Genomic DNA, 15,088 nt, shown 5'->3' on the forward strand with positions numbered 1-15,088 from the left:
TTGTAGAGACAGGGCTTCCATATGTTGGCTGGTCTCAAGTGATCCTCCCGCCTCGGCCTCCCAAAGTGCTGAGATTACAGGTGTGAGCCACCACACCTGGCCCAAACTCATTTTTTATGTTCCTGCACACATCATTCCCTTATCCAAACCATTCATTCATCCAAATCTTGACAACCCCTCCTGAGGCAAAAGCTAACGTGACCCATCCATTCAGCACATCTCTGCTGGGTTTGCCATGTCTCGTCTTCACAGTAGCCCCTTTGGGGGTGACTGAATAGATGGAGTTAAGACTGTATGGGAAGTGGGTGTGCTTATTGTCCCAGCTACTCAGGAGGCTGAGGTGGGAGGATCACTTGAGTCCAGGGGTTCAAGGCTAGTCTGAGCAACAAAGACTGTACGCACTCCTCAATTCAGAGGGGACCCATTTTCTTGAGGTCACTAACCTAGCCCCTCGCCACTGAGTTTATCTTGGTCCTCCAATCCTCTCATTTTAGAATTGTGCAGGCCTCTTGGGCACAGCAATCTCATGGCCAGAGGCAGAGCCAGGGCTGGACTGGATTCTTTTCCAAGCTGCTGTCCTTTCCAAGATACCTCAAGAAAAAAACATTAAAAGACGAAATAACTCTTGAAGGGGGTTATACGTACCCTGTAATGCTTTTTCCACTCACGTGGTTTCAACTTTGGGCTTATTTGCCAAAATCTAGGATGGAAAAGTCCAGTTATGAACATGTTCCTCCCGGCTGGATTTGATCTTGAAGATACTAAACCCAATTTCAGAGCATATTTAATCGTGGGCTATTGCTGAGGCCGACTTAGAAGAGACAAAGTGAGATGCGAAAGAGGAGAATTTTTATGATAGTCTGTACGTTACAAATACCCAAGAAACTATTTTCTTTACACCATTATTGCCATGACTTTTTGTGGACAGTTTCACGTAACTGTAAAGTCCAGGCTGCTCGGGTCTGGCCCCTACAGACCTGCCATGTTGAGGCCCAGCTTTTTTGCTCCCGCACAGGTAAGAAGCTGCTGATCTTCTGCAGACCCGCCATGTTGGGGCCCAGCTCCCCACGCCGAGTCAGAAGCTGCTCATCTTCTGCAGACCTGCCATGTTGGGGCCCAGCTCCCCACGCCAAGTCAGAAGCTGCTCATCTTCTGCAGACCCGCCATGTTGGGGCCCAGCTCCCCACGCCAAGTCAGAAGCTGCTCATCTTCTGCAACAGGGTTTGGCGCCGTTCTTCAGGGCTGATGCCCTCAGCAATGGACTTTAAGAAGCGCTGCTCGTGTGCCCTCTGGAGCAAGGAGCTGACAGAAGGGTTGGTCTTGCTCAAAGTCTCATAGCAGGTGAGGGTTTCCAAGGCTAAAACGTAGAGTGGCTCACAGACCTCCGGGTGGAGCATGGCCATGATGTGCAGAGCATGGCAGAACACCTGGGTGTAAACAAACAGGGCTTCCTGGGTCAGGTCCTGCTCTGGTCCTTGAGCCCAAGGGCCAGCTGCCTGTATCGACCTGACTGAGTCCAGGAGGCGGGTCAGACTGCCACAGAGGAGTTTGACCACGTGGTTCCAGCCTTCCAGAGGAAGCCAATTACGACAGCTATGGCTGCAGAGAAACTGGAAAGTCCTCAGGAAGAGGACGGAGAGTTGCAGCTCCTGGGCAAAGGGCTTCAGGTTGAGCAGGGGAACAAACTGAATATATTCCAGGCTATAGGGGACATGGAGGAGCTGCTTCTCCAGCAGTCTCCTGGTCAGCTGGTGAAGGCGCTGCCACTCCTGAGGGCTGCACCAAGGCATGACTTGCACCAGGGCCACCAGAAAGCCTTTGCTGAACAGTCTGACTTCCTCAGGATTGCCCACATCCACCACCAAGAGAGACAGCATCCTCTCCAAGATGCCGCTGGAGATGCAGCAGCACTCCATCCAGGCCAGGAGCCCCGTGCCAGCCCCGTACCCTGGGTGGGCCTGGGAGGTCCACTCGTCTTCTGAAAGCTTACAGATCTCAAAAAGTGTGGCTGGCACTTCACACTTGAAGTGCCCCTCGAAGAAGTTCTTCAGCCTCAGGCCCACAGTCCAGTCTAGCTGTTCTAACTTGCGGTGGAGCCAGGACAGGGACTTGATCCAGACATCCGGGGAGAAGGTCTCAGCATTGGCTGATACAATCTCACACAGGAGCTCCAGGATACGGATCGCTAGATCCTTCCTATCCAAAGAGAGGCACCGCTTCTCCTTGGGAAGCTGCCAGTATTTGCTGAAGCTGTCCAAGAGCTGGCACAAGCTGAAGAGGAGTGGAAATGGGGAGCAGGTCTGGAGCCAGTATTCCTCTCGGCACGCGTTTGCCTCTAGAGTCTGGATGAAGATCCTCAGACTGAGGTCTACCTCTTTAACATCTAACCTCAAGAAAGGCAGAACAAATTCCTTCAGCACCTCGTCTGGCTCAAGAAGAGCAGCCACTGGAATCCCTTGGGGTTTCACGGGATGCATCAGGCAGTTCAGGAGCTCTAAAAATTGCTTTTCTTCCTTGGGTGTAGAGAACTTCATCCAGACGGTTTCTTTGAGGCATGACACCATGAAAGTGGCAGATGAATTGGGACCCTGCTCTTCCACAAACCTAAGGGCAGGGAAGGCAGTGAGAGTCTGGGCCAGGAACTTGTGGGTGCCGAGATTGAGCACAGCCAGGCTGCACATTTTCTTCACCGTGACTTCCGGGTGCACTATGACCAGGCGGGCCACGGAGGCCACAGCTTTTGCCAAGCCCTGTTCGGAGGCACTCTGAGTGAGCTGGTTAAAAGTTGTATTGAGGTCTTCCTGAAAACCCTCCACATAAGCCAGCAACTTTTCAGAGAGGCCCTTTCGCCCCCAGGAACGCAGGATACCTGCAAGGACTTTATTTTTACCTGGCAGGGAGAGGTCTGCGTAACATTCCAGGATCAGGTGGATCACCTGCCGGATCTGAGACTCAGGGATGGCTCTGTCAGCTGTGCTGACGTCTATCACTGTTTCCAGCAGCCTCAACACCAAGTCTGGCTCTCGGAAGAGGGCCCTGTTACTCCCCAGGCAGGCTACCCACTCGTCCGAGAAGGCCCACTTCTTCTCAGAGGCAAAAATGTAGCACACTTCCATATGGCGGTCCATCTTCTGCTGGATGATGGCCATGGCAATGGAAGCTGTGATGTCCTCCAAGGCCCTGTTCTTCAGCACCGTGCTCGTTTTCCTCAGGAAGTCCCTGACACACTCCGCCAGCTCAGAGACCACCTGCCTGTCCTCCTTGGACAGGCTGGTGCGGTTCAGGTAGAGCGTCGCGTTCTGGCTGAAGGAAGTCAGACTGTCGCACAGCCGGTAGCTGTCGTAACTTGTCCCCTGGCTGCTGTGGAGCACGGCCTGCAACTCCTCCCCCCACTCCCGCAGCAGGCGGTGCAGGAACTCGCAGCCCACGAAAATGGTCTCACTGGGGAGTTTGGCCAGCGAGGTCAGGCTGACATCCCGTTCTGCCTCCTTCACCTTCTCTGCCAGCGCCTGCTGGTGGTAGGGATTCTGAGTGTCCGAGTTCCACACGGAGATCACCGTGGCCAGTTTGTCCAGATACACGGTTGCAGACACCTCCTGGGGGTCGTCCTCTGTCAGTGCAAACACAGTCAGCATGTCAGCCAGGTTGGCCAGCGCACAGCACTTCCTCCCCGGGCCCAGGATCCGACTCTGGATCTGCGTCAGCCCGCGGAGCAGCATGGCCAACAGGGGCATGGTGGGGCACACGTCTGGGTCTGACCTAAGCCTCTTTGGAGGATGGGGGAACTCATCTAAGGCAGGCAGGTACTTATGGGCCATTGCACTAAACTGGGAGAGCAAGGGGTCCTGCGGGTGACCCTTGTGCTTCATCATCTCCCACCAGACGTCCAGGAAGAAGGCCACGTCTTCGGAAGAAGTGTCAACGGTCACGTGTTCCAGAAAGCGCTCTAGTTCTGCATGGCAGATGGTGGTGGGCAGGGCCATCAGGAGCTGGATAAAGAGTCCAGAAGCTTCCAGGGATTTGAGCAGCTCGAAAAGGATGGTGTGGTTGATGGTGGGGATCATGTTGCCCACCGAGAAGAACAGGTCTTCCTGCCACCGTGTCTCTGTGTCGGACGGGGTCACGGGGTGCGGCTGCAGAACCTTGGCCCAGATGATGATCAGGGCTTTCTTCTTCCAGGCAAAGGGCTGGGAGTGTGCTGCAGCCGAGGAGATCTCCCTTAAGGCCTCCACGATGGGCCGTCCAACATGTTCCCAGTCAGACTTTGTTAATTCTGCCAGTGCCTTAGGGTGGAACAGCTGCTCAGCCAGCAAGAAGCCTCCATGCAGAATAGTCATTTCTTCACAGATGTTCAAGGGTCCTGCACATAGACAAGCCAAATAAGACAGTATAGTGAAAATGTTTCCAGATGGCCACTGCTGTTAGTAGGCTGTCATGGTTAGAGATGACAAGGGTTTTAAATGACATCAGCAGAAGGGGAGAAGGGATGACTACAAGAGCCACTGCACAGCTGGAGTCAGAAGGACTTGGCCGAGGAATCCAGAATGGCTTCCGAGCTCTCCAGCCTGGGAACTGGGAGGCCACCAGGTGACATCACATACAGGGAATGGAGGAGAATCAGAGCAGGTGTGAGGAAAGATGAGTTCAGTTTTGGCCATCAAGGTACAGATGTCCTCCAGCAACGGAAATGCCGGGTGGAAGTTCAGGAGGGAAGTCAGCTGGGAAATGTGATTCTGAGAGGTATCTGCCCAGAGGGGATCACTGGAACCAAGACGGTGAATGAGATCCTTCAGGAAAAGTGTGTGAAAAGAAAAAGCTGGGCTGCTGAGGCGAGACCCTCCAGCAAAGGCTGGGCCAGCAGAGGATGTGGGGAGAGGGTTTTAGAAATAGGAGGACAGTACAAACTACAGGGGCCACTGAGCATGTACCACAGGACATGACAGCTGAGCTTCTCATGACAGATGAAGGGAGCATAGCCACAGGGTAATGGGCACAGAGCAATCACACAGCCACAGGGTAACGGGCACAGCAGCAATCACACGGCCACAGGGTAATGGGCACAGAGCAATCACACAGCCACAGGGTAACGGGCACAGCAGCAATCACACGGCCACAGGATAATGGGCACAGAGCAATCACACAGCCACAGGGTAACGGGCACAGCAGCAATCACACAGCTACAGAATAATGGGCACAGCAGCAATCACACGGCTACAGGATAATGGGCACAGAGCAGTCACACAGCCACAGGATAATGGGCACAGAGCAATCACACGGCCACAGGATAATGGGCACAGCAGCAATCACACAGCCACAGGGTAATGGGCACAGCAGCAATCACACGGCTACAGGATAATAGGCACAGAGCAGTCACACAGCCACAGGATAATGGGCACAGAGCAATCACACGGCCACAGGATAATGGGCACAGCAGCAATCACACGGCTACAGGGTAATAGGCACAGAGCAATCACACAGCCACAGGATAATGGGCACAGAGCAATCACACGGCCACAGGATAATGGGCACAGAGCAATCACACAGCCACAGGGTAATGGGCACAGAGCAATCACATAGCCACAGGATAATGGGCACAGAGCAGTCACACAGCCACAGGATAATGGGCACAGAGCAATCACACGGCCACAGGATAATGGGCACAGCAGCAATCACACAGCCACAGGGTAATGGGCACAGCAGCAATCACACGGCTACAGGATAATAGGCACAGAGCAGTCACACAGCCACAGGATAATGGGCACAGAGCAATCACACGGCCACAGGATAATGGGCACAGCAGCAATCACACGGCTACAGGGTAATAGGCACAGAGCAATCACACGGCCACAGGATAATGGGCACAGAGCAATCACACAGCCACAGGGTAATGGGCACAGAGCAATCACATAGCCACAGAGTAATGGGCACAGAAGGAATCAGACAAGCCCTGCCTTCACTCTTTATAAACTTGCCTTGGGAACAGGCTTCAAACATCCTTCTACCTTTCAGGGAAACGGTCCACCCCACAGCTCCTTCCAGTCAAAAACAAGCTACTCATGGCCCTAGCTCTGTGGGAGAAACCAGGGAGTAGATACAGAAAATACTGTGCTAGATTAAGCCTTCCTTCAGGGAACTAACGATTGACACAGACTTACCATGGAAAGCATCTTGGGATGTTTAATCAGACATGGGTTTAAATCCTAGTTCAGCCATTTAAAAATGATGTGATTCTGGCCAGGTTCAGTGGCTAGCATTTGTAATCCCAGCTACTTGGGGGGCTGAGGCAGGTGGATCCCTGAGGCCAGGAGTTCCAGACTAGCTGGGGTAACATAGTGAGACTCCACCCCAATCTCCAAAAAAAAAAAGGGATGTGATCTTGGTCAGATTGCTTCTCCAAGCCTTCCTTCTGCATATGTGGGGATAATACAGACTTCATGTTATGCCTTTGGGGATCATGTGATATATACCAGTCAAGCCCTTGCTAGTGGGTTGGCACTGCTATCTCCTGACCCCATCTCCCCGGGACGCTATGATGGATAAATGAGATAGAGCTACAATAAGAATCTGGTTACAGAGTCTAATTAAGTGCTCAGTAAATGTTGGTTTCCCCAAACCTTTTCATGGTTGGCAAGACCAGCATCTTGTCACTATTCTTTGCCTCCCCCAGCTCAGAAACATCAAAGGATGTAGGTCTTTATCAGGTATGTTTCCTTTGGCCCAGAAACTAAAACGAGGGTGCAAACACTGCTCCCTATTCCTCATTCCTGAGTCATCTCCCCTTTCCCAGGATTGAGAGATGCTACTCCTTCCTCAGTCTGTCATACCCCCAAGAGCTCATATTCCCCATTTTCACAGGCCAGACACCAGCAGAGAAAACACTGACTCCAGGAGACTAAGGACCATCTTTCCCCTCCCACCATTTATGGGAGCGGCAGCAGGCCAAGGGCTCAGCACTATGTAACCCACTTGTGGAGGCAATCCATCTCATCTCACAGTGGCTGAGACCGACTCCCAGGGAGGGTTACACTGCAGAGGGGACCTCCCTGGGGGTTACCGCCCTTCTTTCTGGCTCAGGAGGCTCTCCCAGGGTCCCAAAATATGGTCCCTCCTGACGCTGTAAATTTAATTTTATTGCATTATTGGCTTAGTTGAGCAGATGTTTGGCCCTAAACACCTGCCTTCCAGGCGCATTAAGTACGCACAGTTTGAAGTAGTAAGTCTCAGGGCGGTTACTAGCTGGAAAATACTCCGGTACTCTATCATGGATGGTTAACTAGTGCTTGCCACAGCCCGCTTCTTAGGTTTATTAAGCGCCTACTCCATGCCAGACACTGTGCTAGGTGGTACACAGGTAAGATCTCTTCTATTCACAATCACCTTTTGAGGACTACTATTCTTGCTCTAGAGATAAGGACACTGAGGCGCAGAAACGATTTGCTGAGGGTGTCCCAGCCTGAATGTGGTGGGGCTGGGAAGCAATTACGGCTGAGGGGCTCCAAGCCCTTAGAGCTCTGCCATTCCGCTCCTGAAAAGCTGTCTGGGGGCGGGGACCAGACCATTTCCCCCCAGCCTACTACTGCTGACACATCTCGGGGTGCCTCACCCCCAGCTCTCCCAGAACAGCCTCCTGGTCTTAGCAGCGTGTGCCAAGATTTAGCAGGGAGCATCTAGTTCCTGTGGGCTCCCTCCCAGACCTTGCCTGTAAGATTCTGAATCAGGACGCACGCAGGTTCACAAAGTGACACCTCAGGAGCGCAGCCGCCCCAACCGCGGGTGTGACCCGCGCAACCCCACAAGGGACACTGTACCTCGGCGATCTCAATGCAAAGTCGCCCAAAACTCAGTGGGGAGACACACTTCCATTCTCCCCGCTCTGTCGATGAGGAAACGTCATGAGCGTAAGACACTTGGAGCGTTAAGACGCTTGCTCAAGAACGCAGTTGCCGTTCAGGAAATGAGGCCGTCGGGGCGCCCAGGGGTGCTCGGAGGGAGCCCGTTTCCCAAAGCACGTGCGCGAGCCCCGGGCGCTTCCAGGGGCTCTAACTTCACGTCTGCTCCGTGTTTTCAAGCGCGGGGGGCCGGAGGCGGCAAGACGCGGCCCAACACGCGGCGGGACCCGGACCACCCCCCGCCAAGGCCACCCCGGGACCCCTAGACCCGCCCCAACGCGGAGGACGTTTCGGTCCGGGCCCGCGCGAGCGTGCGCGGCAGGAGGAGACCCGACGGGGCAGCACCGCCCTGGTGGCGCATTGCTGGACGCAGCCCGGGGCCGGGGAGCCGCGGCACCCACCTAGGTCCATGGCGGCGACGCCGGCGGCTGCGCGGGGCTAACGCCCCCTCCCCTCCGAGAACTCGAACGCGGCGCGGGACGCACGGTACGATGGGAGGCGCAGGCGCCACGGCGGCCGCGCCTAGACCCTGCTCACAACCTCCGCCCGGCCCCGCCCACAGCCTCCCCCGCGCACGCGCAGTCCTCACGAACGAGCGCGCCAAGCGCACAGCGCCGCCTTCCGGCAGGACCTCCCACCAGCCCTCAGGTTCCCGGACGTCGCTCACTAGACCCCTCCGCACCGTCCCCTGCCCGGCCCCTCTTCCGGGGTCCCAGCGGGGCGGGCTCATGATTCCCCGGCCCCGCATTCACCCTCACCTGGTAACCCCGGGCGTGCCCCGCACACAGTTCACCCCCACGAGCGCCTCCCCCGGGACGCCCACTACCCAGCGCGGCCGCACCACGCGAGGCTTCCACTCCCTCCCGCCCAGCTCGCGCCACATACAGTCCCTCAACGCGCTCCTGCCGCGCCGCCCCCTCCAGACAGCAGCGTTCCGGATCCTAGACGCTTTTTGACGGCTGGTCCTCCCCAGAAAATGCGCCGTGTGAGCCCAAACATGGTGGGGTATACGCTGGACCCCGAGCTTGCAATCTGTGCTTGACAAAACACAAACATCGTGTGCCTGTCTCCTCCCCCTGAGATCGAGTAGTAACAGCCATTCCAACTCTCCACCTCCAGCTTCTAGCACCAGGGACCGCCTCCACCACCCCACGTGCCAAGTGGAGTTCGAGCTGGCGCGCGCGGCCCTCAAGCAGCTGAAGGGTCCCCTGAGCGATCAGGAGAAGCTGCTGGTCCATGGCTTGTACAAACAGGCCACCCAGGGCGACTGCGACATCCCCGCCCCTCCGGCCTCAGACGTGAAAGCCAGGGCCAAGTGGGAGGCTCGGAGCGCGAACAAAGGGGCGTCCAAGATGGACGCCATGAGGGGCTACGCGGCCAGAGTGAGGAGCTGACGAAGAAGGAAGTGGGGGGCATGGAGCGCGAACAAAGGGGCGTCCAAGATGGACGCCATGAGGGGCTACGCGGCCAGAGTGAGGAGATGACGAAGAAGGAAGTGGGGGGCATGGAGCGCGAACAAAGGGGCGTCCAAGATGGACGCCATGAGGGGCTACGCGGCCAGAGTGAGGAGATGACGAAGAAGGAAGTGGGGGGCATGGAGCGCGAACAAAGGGGCGTCCAAGATGGACGCCATGAGGGGCTACGCGGCCACAGTGAGATGAGGAAGAAGGAAGTGGGGGGCATGGAGCGCGAACAAAGGGGCGTCCAAGATGGACGCCATGAGGGGCTACGCGGCCAGAGTGAGGAGCTGACGAAGAAGGAAGTGGGGGGCTTGGAGCGCGAACAAAGGGGTGTCCAAGATGGACGCCATGAGGGGCTACGCGGCCAGAGTGAGGAGATGACGAAGGAGGAAGTGGGGGGCATGGAGCGCGAACAAAGGGGCGTCCAAGATGGACGCCATGAGGGGCTACGCGGCCAGAGTGAGGAGATGACGAAGGAGGAAGTGGGGGGCATGGAGCGCGAACAAAGGGGCGTCCAAGATGGACGCCATGAGGGGCTACGCGGCCAGAGTGAGGAGATGACGAAGAAGGAAGTGGGGGGCATGGAGCGCGAACAAAGGGGCGTCCAAGATGGACGCCATGAGGGGCTACGCGGCCAGAGTGAGGAGATGACGAAGAAGGAAGTGGGGGGCTTGGAGCGCGAACAAAGGGGTGTCCAAGATGGACGCCATGAGGGGCTACGCGGCCAGTGAGGAGCTGACGAAGAAGGAAGTGGGGGGCATGGAGCGCGAACAAAGGGGCGTCCAAGATGGACGCCATGAGGGGCTACGCGGCCAGTGAGGAGCTGACGAAGAAGGAAGTGGGGGGCATGGAGCGCGAACAAAGGGGCGTCCAAGATGGACGCCATGAGGGGCTACGCGGCCAGAGGAGATGACGAAGAAGGAAGTGGGAGCGCGAACAAAGGGGCGTCCAAGATGGACGCCATGAGGGGCTACGCGGCCAGAGTGAGGAGCTGACGAAGAAGGAAGTGGGGGGCTTGGAGCGCGAACAAAGGGGCGTCCAAGATGGACGCCATGAGGGGCTACGCGGCCAGAGTGAGGAGATGAGGAAGGAGGAGGCTGGCTGAGGGCTCCTCGGGAATGGAAAGGGCTTCTTAGACCTTGATGGCTGAAATGTCCTGAAACTGTCGCAAGCTTAGCCGAGACATCAATAAATCACTTAAACTGCATGAGAGTGACCGACTGCTGTTGGAAAGGAGAAACTCGGTGACTGAGTGCTGCGGCAGCGTCCAAATACACAGACGTGCTTTTTGTATGGTTTTGGGTGGAGTTCCCAGCTCTCCTATTACAAGAGCGTATGTAGGTATTTGGAAGGACGAGGGGGACAGTGTGCTGTGGAAATGCCCAAGATCTGAGGGCAGGAGACCATTCTCCAGTGACAGCCTCTTGGGAGGTTGAGGCCCCAGCCCCTTATCTCTTCAAGGCTGATTCACTAATACCCCAGCACCACAGAGGGGAGAGGGACTCTGTCCTCCTAAACACTAAAGTCAAGTCCAAAAGCCCCCACTGGAACACAGGGCCTACCCAGTTCATGTTTTGAGGGAGACCAAGCTTTCCGTGATGATAATGCGATGAAACAATTGATGCGTCAGAACACAGCAGTTGAGAAACAATGGAGCAGATGGTGTCAAAATCCCAGCCCCAGAAAGGCTCACCTAAGGCCGGGCAACCAAAATGTTCTCGGGACTATTCTGTACTTAACCCTGGTTTCTGCTTAGGGGACGGTGGGACAATATGCATATGGATGTCTATGTGGGATTTGTTGCAAGAGCACAACACACCCCTTGACCTATGCAAGTGCCAGAGTGTCTGAGCCCAGCTTCTACTCCTGTTAATGATCACGGGAGCCTCAACACACAACCATTGTGCATGGCGGCTGGAGTATGGAGTAGTAAATGGTATCCAGAAAGGCAGGTCTACAGTGGCATATGGGATTTCCTGGTACTTCTTTAATAGAAACTATCTTCACAGATCATGACATCAGGTCAGCTGCAGTTCTCACTGGGACCAATAAACAATAGAAGCAACAACCATAAAGACTTAAGAGGACAAAGGAAACCAAACCTCACTGTGTGTCTTCAAGATCTGTTCACATAGTTGCAGGAAGTTGCTGTAGACAAAGTACATTACTGAAGAATGAAGCCCACCCAGGACATCACAGCAACGAAAGAACTATTTCTGGTAACCGTGGACCAGGTGAGAGCTACACTGTAGAACAGCAGTGCTGCCCTCTCTTCTTTGGCGAATGTTATGAAGACATTCTTATGCACTTAGGATCATGATTCATGTTAAATGTAAATCAATCATAAAAATAATACATCTTGCTCCAAAATGTGGTGACAATTTAGAAGCTGTCTACATAGCCAGACCACTCTGTAAATCACAGAACCTAGAAAGTAAAAATGTGCCATAATTAGGACAGCAGAAATTAACAGTAAAATAAAGTTTAAAAAAACCCAGAAAATAAGGATTTATCTATTTGTATTTGCTTAAGAAGGGGTTACCTATAGGATGCAGGGGGAATGGGATTGATGGGCATGGGATATACTGTGAAAGGAAAATAAAATTTTGGGACCAAATTCACTAAAGCCAAAAGGAAAAGTTAAGCTTGGAAATTGAGTCATGGAATATGCAAAAAACTTTTCCTTTTGTTCCTAAACAGATAAGCTACTAGACAGAAGGCCACATATCTCCCCAGGTGGTCTCCCTCACCTGACAATTTAAATTAACAGCTTATCTTCATAGGTAAGGGACAAAGACAACACCAGAAACCATCCCTCACCAGCCGAGACAAAACATAGATGTACTGAGCTGAATGCGTAACTGTTCCTCTGCCCGCTGCTTTCACTGTAACATGTAGATTTGGTGAGCCCTAAATGTAGATTTACTGAGCTGAATGCGTAACTGTTCCTCTGCCCGCTGCTTTCACCATAACGTGCAGATTTGGTGAGCGCTAAATGTAGATTTACTGAGCTGAATGCGTAACTGTTCCTCTGCCCGCTGCTTTCACTGTAACATGTAGATTTGGTGAGCCCTAAATGTAGATTTACTGAGCTGAATGCGTAACTGTTCCTCTGCCCGCTGCTTTCACTGTAACATGTAGATTTGGTGAGCCCTAAATGTAGATTTACTGAGCTGAATGCGTAACTGTTCCTCTGCCCGCTGCTTTCACCATAACGTGCAGATTTGGTGAGCGCTAAATGTAGATTTACTGAGCTGAATGCGTAACTGTTCCTCTGCCCGCTCCTTTCACTGTAACATGTAGATTTGGTGAGCGCTAAATGTAGATTTACTGAGCTGAATGCATAACTGACTGTTTCTCTGCCCGCTCCTTTCACTGTGACATGTAGATGTGGTGAGCGCTAAATGTAGATTTACTGAGCTGAATGCATAACTGACTGTTCCTCTGCCCGCTCCTTTCACTGTGACATGTAGATGTGGTGAGCGCTAAATGTAGATTTACTGAGCTGAATCCATAACTGACTGTTCCTCTGCCCGCTCCTTTCACTGTGACATGTAGATGTGGTGAGCGCTAAATGTAGATTTACTGAGCTGAATGCGTAACTGTTCCTCTGCCCACTCCTTTCACCGTAACATGTAGATTTGGTGAGCGCTAAATGTAGATTTACTGAGCTGAATGCGTAACTGACTGTTCCTCTGCCCGCTCCTTTCACTGTAACATGTAGATTTGGTGAGCGCTAAATGTAGATTTACTGAGCTGAATGCAAAACTGACTGTTCCTCTACCCCCTCCTTTCACTGTGACATGTAGATTTGGTGAGCACTGATCAAAGCCTCACAAGAATGTAACCACTTATCTCCCTACCTACCCTCCTTTATTTTTCCTTTCCCTCTTCCCTCCCTTCCTGCTCTTTCCCTTTTAAATACTTGTTAGGAATAATGCTCAAAATCCTAAGGAAATAGAACACTCGAACAAAGGATTCTTAGCAAAGCAATTTTACTTCTGTGCAGAGGGGTGCCTCCTTGGCCAGTTGTCACGAGAGCACACCTGAACAAAGGGGCACGAGAGCCTTTGTTCCTGACACAAGTCCTGCCCCTCTACCCTTTCCCCATTGGCCGAGGTCAGGTCGTACAATCTAAACTAATCCCGCTTGGCTAAACATTTGATTTTTTTAGATAGGGTGGGCACGTAAAAGAAAGCGGAGAGGAAGGGGAAGGGGTGTTTGTAATGAGCTAGAAAGTTAGTCCTCTTTCCAAATAAGGAAAGGAATGTGGGCTGGTACTGATAACACTTGGTACTGTGGTGTGCCTGGGCATCTCACAAAGGCAAAAAGGAAAAAAGGAGAAAAAGGGGGCAGGGTACTATGAATTAAAGAATAAAATATTGATCAGATTATTTGAAGAGAAACATCATCACATCCCACATACTGAGGCCCTAAAAATCCTCTTTGGAAAGTGTGCGGGGGCCACAGATCTGTGGTTGTGTCTCCTCAGGCACATCCTCAGCCTTGGCAAAATAAACCTCTAAATGGGCGAGACTTGTCTCAGACACTTACCCGGTTTACAATACTTTTTCATATTGTTTTCATTTTTGAACCATGTGGCTCTATTGCTTTATATAAAGAGGATGAGGCAAGGGCACTTCTTTATTATCATTAAAGTCAGAGTAAATTTACTATTGATTTCCCCTGAGGTTGGGGTAAGAACTCTTAGAACAGGGAAACTTCTCAACTCTTAGCCTGAATTTCAACGGACACGTTGGAGGTCTCCTGAAAACTCTGGCTGCTAAGTCACAGCGGCACTGAGTGGCAGGTGAGAGAGCCAGAAAGCCACATGAAGGAGCACTCACCGTCCCTGGGTTTGTTAATTCCGGTAACATGTCAGACGGACACGGACTTCAGACAGTCCTGCAGGCTACCTAGGAGAGCTCTGGCAACACGGCCGTTCTAAACCTTCCCGGAGATTTAACTCAAGGCACACTTGTATTTACATGTAGGCTCCACAACCCCTTGATTCAAAAAAACAACTCTGGAGAAGCTGAAGAACTTTCCAACTTCATCTGTTTGAAACACCAGCTTGCAGCCTGAACAACGCAGTGAGACGGTCGCTACAAAAGATCAAAACGTTGGCTGGGTGTGGTGGCACGTGGCTGTGGGCCCAGCCATTCGGGAGGCTGAGGTGGGAGGATCTCTTGAGCCCCAGAGGTCAAGGCTGCAGAAAGCCATGATGGTGCCCCACTGCACTCCACCCTGCGTGATAGAGCAATGTCTCAAAAACCAAAAATGAAACACCAGCTTGGGCAAAGCTATCTTCCTCATACCATTTTCTAATTGATCATATCCCCCAGATGTGGGAAAGTAATCACTTTAGTTTAAAATTAGTTTTTGCGGATCTAATGGGCGTCTAAATAATGTTTTTTTTTTTTTTGAGACGGAGTTTCGCACTTGGTGCCCAGCTGGAGTGCAACAGCGTGATCTCGCTTCACCGCGACCTCCACCTCCCAGGTTCAAGGGATTCTCCTGCCTTGGCCTCCTGAGTAGCTGGGATTACAGGCGTGCACCACCACACCCATCTAATTTTGTATTTTTAGTAGAGGTGGGGTTTCTCCGTGTTGGTCAGGCTGGTCTCGAGCTCCCGACCTCAGGTGATCCGCCTGCCTCAGCCTCCCAACATGCTGGCATTATAGGCTTGAGCCGCTGCGCCCGGCCTAAATAATAATTTTTAAAAATTACTCTTTTTTG

The 15,088-nt window shown here is 52.9% G+C and overlaps 2 protein-coding genes across 2 annotated transcripts; one reads left to right on the forward strand and one right to left on the reverse strand.

Annotated features, from left to right (window-relative positions):
• Nucleotides 1–827: 827 nt before the first annotated feature.
• Nucleotides 828–8,491, reverse strand: GEMIN4 (gem nuclear organelle associated protein 4). The gene is made up of 2 exons (XM_055102106.2): nucleotides 8,291–8,491; nucleotides 828–4,360 (listed from the first exon to the last, which is right to left on the reverse strand). Exons 1-2 carry the CDS (start codon nucleotides 8,298–8,300, stop codon nucleotides 1,194–1,196), a joined length of 3,177 nt encoding a protein of 1,058 aa, XP_054958081.2. The 5' UTR covers nucleotides 8,301–8,491; the 3' UTR covers nucleotides 828–1,193.
• A 405-nt stretch (nucleotides 8,492–8,896) lies between these two features.
• On the forward strand, nucleotides 8,897–9,290 carry LOC117976398 (diazepam-binding inhibitor-like 5; the record flags this gene model as incomplete). The annotated part of the gene is made up of 1 exon (XM_063598838.1): nucleotides 8,897–9,290. A coding segment is annotated over one exon (387 nt), but the record flags the coding sequence as incomplete, so codon positions are not given.
• Between the last annotated feature and the right edge of the window lie 5,798 nt (nucleotides 9,291–15,088).

The sequence above is a fragment of the Pan paniscus genome, chromosome 19 (genome assembly GCF_029289425.2).
Source record: "Pan paniscus chromosome 19, NHGRI_mPanPan1-v2.0_pri, whole genome shotgun sequence".
Classification (NCBI taxonomy): Eukaryota; Metazoa; Chordata; class Mammalia; order Primates; family Hominidae; genus Pan; species Pan paniscus.